This window comes from Procambarus clarkii, chromosome 30 (assembly GCF_040958095.1).
Source record: "Procambarus clarkii isolate CNS0578487 chromosome 30, FALCON_Pclarkii_2.0, whole genome shotgun sequence".
NCBI classification, from domain to species: domain Eukaryota; kingdom Metazoa; phylum Arthropoda; class Malacostraca; order Decapoda; family Cambaridae; genus Procambarus; species Procambarus clarkii.
The window spans coordinates 30,275,063-30,282,177 of record NC_091179.1 but is presented as its reverse complement, the minus strand read 5'-3'; the positions used below and the strand labels follow the sequence as shown (position 1 = coordinate 30,282,177).

Sequence of the window (7,115 nt, the reverse complement as noted above, 5' to 3'; positions counted from 1 at the left end):
GAGGAGATCAAAATATTTGGCCCACGAAGCGGGACCAAACAAGGCTTGATAGGTAGCAGAACTGGAAGGAATCGAGCGAGGGCGGCCGTGACGAAGACGGCGGTGAGAACCCCCAGAGAGAGAGGGGTTAAAAGGCGCAGTAGTTACAACTAGAGAAGGAGCCACGCCAGGGGACGAGGTAGTCACCACTGGGGGCTTGGGGCTCGACCCAACCACAGAGGGAGGGGAGCCAGAGGAAGGAGTCAGAGAGGCCAAAGGAGGAGCAAGGTCGGGGCCCAATGCAGCGGAGGCTACAGAGCCCGGTCTTCCAATACGGACCGACTCGGGGGGCTTGGTCGCCCACCCCACGAGCCCGAGAAGGTAAACCAGAAGAAGCCGAAGCAGGGGTAATCATCTTGACGAAAGAAAGAATTCACTCACGAATGTGCCCCCACACCCACCATGGAGCCACAATTAGAGGCAGGACACCCAACAAGAAGCTATCGCCGATCTTGTCGGGGCCTCCTAGGGGTGCGTCGCGAGTATACGCCCCACAAACGCCACCTTAAGAAACCGACAGTCCGTCGAGATCGGGTTCAGTGACGAAGTGGGGATTGACAATAAAAGGTTCCCCTCGCTCTCGACGTCGGGTACTGCAGTTCTACGGGTGCATGAGTATGCCTCCTCAAGCACCCGGGCGTCAAAATAGAAGAAGTCCAAGGGAAGAACCAGAACGAGCAAAAGGTCGGTAGGAAACGGCAAGCAGATAGGAGAAGGGGGGGGAGAAAAACGAAACAGAAGGAAAAGGAAAAGATGCCCAGCAGAATTGGAGAGGACGGCAGCAGGAGCACAAGGCTAGAAAAGGACAGAGGACCGTCCCAAGGAGCATCACACTCCGGCAGCCGCCCACTAAGCCCCCACACGGCGACAACGAGCTGAGCGGGGAGGGGGCAGGAAACGACAAGCAGATAGGAGAAGAGGGGAGAAAAACGAAACAAGGAAAAGGAAAAGCGATCCTGCACAATTGTAGGAGATAGCAGGAGGAGAATAGGGTCACAAAAGGATAAAGGACTGTCATGGAGCATCACACCAGCAGCCGACCACCTAGCCCCCTCACTGCGTCAATGGGCTGGATGGGGAGGGCAGGTTCGGGGAACAGGAGCCACCATCACCAACCCGAGGGCAACGAACATGAACCCTGGCACCACGTGAGAATCACCGGAGGTGGGGGGGGGGGTTAGTAATCCTTTGGTAGTCATTTCTCCTAAAATCAGCAATAGGCACGACTTTTAAAAAAATTCAGAACAAAAATATATATCAAAATATTAGGATCAAAACTACATTGGCATATTTTGACGAGTGAACAGATTGTTCTTTATGAACATTGTCTTTGCAAATGTTAGGGCACATTTGCTAACTATGACGTATTTCTTAAGATTCTGGCAAATACATGTGGTGCTTTTAATGAACTATTTACCGACTCATCTTTTTCAAATCTATGCAAGTCAAATTAAAATGTGACCATTGGTTTGAAATCAAACTAGTTACTGGTGGTGAAGAAATACTGGCCCTTCGCCGCACTGGAGCAAGTCTGTTCCGCTAGCCAGGGACTGCAGCTTCTTTATCAGCCCCACGAATGTAATCAAAGCTTTCTAAAGACTTGCCCTAGGATAGTCAAGTTTAGCCTCTGATGCCTGCCCTTACTAGGCCTCTAAAATAAGCAGTTTCGTATATCTAAATATTCTCAAACAAGGATCAAAACATGCCGAAAGTCCCCCCCCCCCTCCCCAGAAGTTAAGATTCACTAGACATTTGAAAGTAAACTAATGTTAGTTAGATTAGGTGAATTAAAAGAGTTTAAGCCTATTAAAAGATGAATGATCTTCCCGTGCTACGGTTCTGGGCGCCTTTGCACCCTGAAGTTCCAAATGAAATCAGGTGGCCGTTATGAATGCATGTCCCAAATAAGTTTCATTCGTGCACTTTTAGCTACTCCAAAAAGCTATTCATAAGTATGGTAATTTTGTACATCTTTTCACATTTAAGATTAGCATCAAAGGTTTAGGAAAAAAGTTCCCTCTTAACTATTTATTGAAAATTCAACACTTGCATTGACAAATCTTCCGTTAATTCAAGTTCTTTCAAAATATAAGTCTTAAATAATGAAGCCAGTGAAGGTTGTGTAAGTTTCATTGCCTGGATTCTCATAGATTGCGCCCTGCTGGAGCTCCAGGTACACTTTGTCCTCCCGCTTCAGCGACAACACGACCGAATTGGTGCCGTGTTCATACGTTGTCAGAGTACCATAAGCAGTCACTTCGAAGGTCGTATTCTTCGTTAAAGCCAGTCTGAACAGGGTAAAATTAAATTATATAATCACCTACTATAGTTATCAAATGTAGTCCAAACCAACCAAATTACAGGCAAGTCTTACGTAAAGTCCGAATCTTTTGCCCCGATCGCGTGAAAAATGAAGAAATACAATCCGTCGAAAGGCGCCACGAATTCACTACTTGCGGGGTCCCATCCTCCTCCAATGTTGGTAAAGATATCCTGTGGAGTAGTAATTTATAACTTTGGTTATTAAGCCAAAATGTAGTCTACGTGCATCTTTAACAATTTACACGTTAAAATAGGCAACTTGTCAATTTTTCAAAATTCTTAACTCTAGAACCAGAAGTAAACTACGAATCAGAAGTAAACTACGAATGCCACATACTTTATTGGCAGTATACAGAAGTAGTTAAAACTACGTTGAAGCCAATTGCACCCACTGGAGGGGGGGGGGGGGTGGTAGAAATGTTTAGACCTTTACTGGGTCACCTAAAACTACTCTTAAGCTCAATAACCCTGTCAGGGTAACACTAACTAGCGTTTGTCAGTTAAGTGCTTAATAGCAAAATTAAGCTTATAAACCAAATTTGTTATGCTAGTAAATTAACCGATTTCATTAGTCAAATAAGAGTAACTATGCTCATCAAGACTCTTGACTTTCAGGAAGTAATTTATTACTCACCCTGAAGTGGAGGCGAGCCACAGCACGGAAGGGTTCTGTAGCTTTACCAACACTGAAAGCTACTTTCCGGCTTCTGTAAAGGTTAATTAAATATAAATGTTCATATTAATTTCAGAGTGTAAGATCCTCTAAGAGGAACCGAAATCTAGTTTACTCACGTTAACACTGGAGACACTTGAGCCTCCATCTCTTCTCTGCTTCTCACGTCATGCCTCGTGGTCGTATGATGAGGGGTATGATGAGTTGAATGGTGTGTAGATGTATGATGGATAGTATGATGGGTAGTTTGGTGGGTTGGGAACCTTCCCCCTCCCTGTGCGAAGATCCCTATGACCATAACTATCAACAGTGTCGACACCACACGGATCGAGTGCATCTGTCAAGGGATATAGATTAATTCAGCAAAATAATTGACAAGCTGGTATCTTAGTGAATTCCACCACTTTGGTGTAGCTAAAGTTCAGGAAATCATTGAATTTGTTGAGATTTCAAATATGAAAACAAAAAGATGTTAACCTACGTAAAACTACTGAAAATAATTTAAGTGACTAACTTTCAAATCCTGCATCAACGAATTACTAACTAGCAAAACAATGTTAACTCTTTCCATTTGAAATAAGTTCTTAAAACTACAGAGCGCACCAAAATAAACCATACTCTAAACACTCGCCTTCACCATCTTACGTCAAGTTCAATCAGGACACCGTAACTCCACTACCAATGAGAACAAGAGAGTAACTGGTTTAAGTGAGGCTGACCGACTCAGCTTGTAACCTCGATACTCGTAGACACCAGACAAGACATTTATGATTGGCAAAAACTAACATGTTGGTTGTCAGTGGTGCAGTATTAGCATATTAACGCCATCTGTTGAGTAGATTGGGCATTATGAAGAAAAAAAAGATTGCACCAGTTTCTTGTATTGTCAGAGGTAATTCGTAATTATTATTTTTTGTCTGAATGTATTTCGTAAAGTTTGAATCGCGGGCAATGCAGGTGCTCACAAAAAACTATTCACCGTATCTGTCAGTTAATATGGCAATAACTTCTAGTAAGCAAATTTATATCTATATAAATAAAAATGGAAATGTTCGTTTGTTCAAAATCGCTAATCTCCGAAAGTTTTTCACTGATTGCCTTGAAATTTTCACACAATGTTCCATAGGCATCCGGCCGGGTTTTTAAATACATACTATATAGATGTCAGATCTGTGACGGGAAGAAACATTTTTTTTTTTAAACCTGTGTTTTTCGGGTGTTTTTCATGTGAGGGAAATCTTCGAAACCTCTTTACTGATTGCTTTGAAATTTTGACACAACACTGAAAATATGAAAATAACATGCTTTTTTAAAAACAGCGCCATCTGTTGGACGTAAGAGCAACACACGCTGTAATTTCCGAAAGTTCTTCACCGATTGCTTTAAAATTTTGACACAACGTTCCATTCAAATACGAGCGTATTTTTATATACCTACTATTTAGATGAAACACCTGTGACAGGTAAAAACATGCATTTTTTTTACCAACAGCGCCATCTGTTTCACGTAGGAGCAACACACGATATACAAAATATGTTACGATTCCATTTCAATGTTTCCGATTGCATTGATAAATTGAATTTTCATAGATTTTGATTTATTTTCATTTTGATTTAATTATTTTGTGTGACGTTGCATTGGAATTGAGCTGTGTTGTTTACCATACCGTTCATTTTGTGGGTATAGCTTATTTGTTTCTTTTTTTCATTGTTTTTCATATCGTTTTTTAACTGTTCTTATTTTTCAGTACAATTGGTGGTGAAATTGAGCTGTGTCGATTGATCTGCGTTTGAATTGAAATATTTCGTTAGTATTTTTTGTTTTTGTTTTGAAAACAAGAATATGGAAAACACGTTTATTTCACAGCTGCAAATGTACAACAAACACCTATGAATCCACCGGCTACAACCTTAACTGCTTTCTTCACGTTATGTCAAAATGACGCGTTCGTGAAAACACTGCTGTATTGGAAAGTGACTACGTATTACACTTGGAATGCCAATAGAAAATCATTTGAACGACACAAACGAGGAGACCGAGTCGATGGACAACCTGGCATATTCAAATAAACTATGATAGGCAGACTGTACACCGTGCATCCCAATCAAGATGAATGCTTCTTTCTTCACATGCTGTTGGTAAATGTGCCCGGTCCAACGTCTTTCCAGCCACTGAGATTTGTCAACGGCGTAACACATGCCACTTTCCGTAGCGCATGTCCAGCTCGGAATTTATTGGGAGAACGACCGACACTGGGATGTTTAATGACGCGATCAACACGTCACATCCAAATAAAATTCATGCATTGTTTCCAATCATATTGACCGCCTGCTCTCCTTCATCTCCAACAGAGTTATGGGAGAAATATAAATCGCACATGGCTGAAGATATTATCCGTCGAATATGAAGGAAAATTGAAATATGAACATGGATTTCACAGCAGAAATCTACAACGAAGCATTGATAATGATTGAAGATTTGGGCTTAGACTTCGCGAACAAAGTTCTCAATCAATTGGAAATGCCATCACCGAATCGATCTGCTGCTGCTTCGTTCGATGTAGAATTGCGTCGTGAACAACTCGGGTGATCTGTTGTCATATGTGCATTCAAATATTGCTAAGCTAACGCTTGAACAAAAAAGTATTTACAATCAAATAATTCAAACTGTCAATAACGGATTTGGAGAAATCTTTTTAGATGCGCCAGGAGAAACTGTAAATCCTTTCTAATTGGATTGATTCTGGCAGCATTTCGATCCCAAAATGGCATAAGCTTAGCACTTGCATCGTCCGGAATAGCTGCAACATTGTTACCAGGTGGAAGAACTTCGGTTTTGAAATTGCCATTGAACATGCAATTCATTGAAACTCCCACTTGCAACATTTCCAAAGCATCTGGATGGGAAAAGTATTGCAGAAATGCAAACTTATCGTTTGGGATAAATGCACACAACAAATCGCTCGAGGCTCTTGATCGATCATTGCAAGATTTGCATGGAAACATAAGACCATTTGGGAATGCATTAATATTGCTTGCAGGAAATTTCAGGCAAACATTACCTGTAATTCCTCATTACAAGTCCGTCGACACTGTTGAGATAGCAGATGAAGCGGTTAGTTATCCAACAAAATTTTTTGAATTCACTCGATCTGCCAGGGATACCTTCACACGTACGGCAATTGAAAATCTGCGTGCCAATTATCATGATGAGAAATATCAATCAACTAAAGCTTTGCAAAACCACGCACTTTGCAGTAAAAACGTCGGCTTTTTAAAAAAAAAAAAAAAAAAGTCAGCAACGTCGTAGAAGCAACATCTTGACAGGACCTTTCAAAGGTGAAGATGTCCTCATTCCTCGCATGCCTATGATTCCAAGAGATATTTCATTTCAATTTAAGATATTGTAATTTCCAATTCGATTGGCGTTTGCAGTCACCATCAACAAAGCTCAGTGCCAATCTTTAGAATTGTGCAGTTTACATCTAGGCACCGAATGCTTCTCATAGGGACAATTATATGTTGCGTGTTCTAGAATCCGCAAACCAGACAATCGCTATATCTCCACAGACGATGGAACAACAAAACATATTGTATACCCACAAGCAATGTAAAATTAAACATATTTGAAACGTGCGCCTTCTCTTTTCTTTCTTTTCCATTGAACCAGACTGAACCACAGCAACGCGTGGCATGTACAGTTAGTCTACTTGACCACAACACAGCAGTTGCAACATCAGGATCTGCGGGTTGGTACAAGAATTCAACCAACTACGAACCACTTAGTTTGATGAAAGGGAGCAGTAGAACAACAGAAGTACACTTACATCGCATCAGGCTTGGATACCCATGTGCATGGGAAATAGGCTTACAGGTTCCGGAAGATGAGAGGAAATGTCAGCACTGTGGAGAAATGCCCGACAGACCACTGGAACATTATCTAACACAGTGCACAGTTACAAACCCGTTAAGATTTCAACTTAGATTCAACAGAGCAGAAGAAGTTGTTAAACACATATGGCAAAATCTTACTGAAGCAACCATACGAGTCATAAATACTCATACTCCGCCCAAGTAAAACA

At 41.4% G+C, this 7,115-nt stretch overlaps 1 protein-coding gene across 1 annotated transcript; it reads right to left on the bottom strand.

Annotated features, from left to right (window-relative positions):
• Positions 1 to 2,052: 2,052 nt before the first annotated feature.
• Positions 2,053 to 3,782, bottom strand: LOC123765649 (complement C1q-like protein 2). Its single transcript, XM_045754331.2, has 5 exons — positions 3,666 to 3,782; positions 3,154 to 3,371; positions 2,996 to 3,068; positions 2,414 to 2,532; positions 2,053 to 2,327 (listed from the first exon to the last, which is right to left on the bottom strand). The coding sequence occupies exons 1-5, from the start codon at positions 3,672 to 3,674 to the stop codon at positions 2,135 to 2,137; spliced, it is 612 nt and encodes a 203-aa protein (XP_045610287.1). The 5' UTR covers positions 3,675 to 3,782; the 3' UTR covers positions 2,053 to 2,134.
• Positions 3,783 to 7,115: the final 3,333 nt, after the last annotated feature.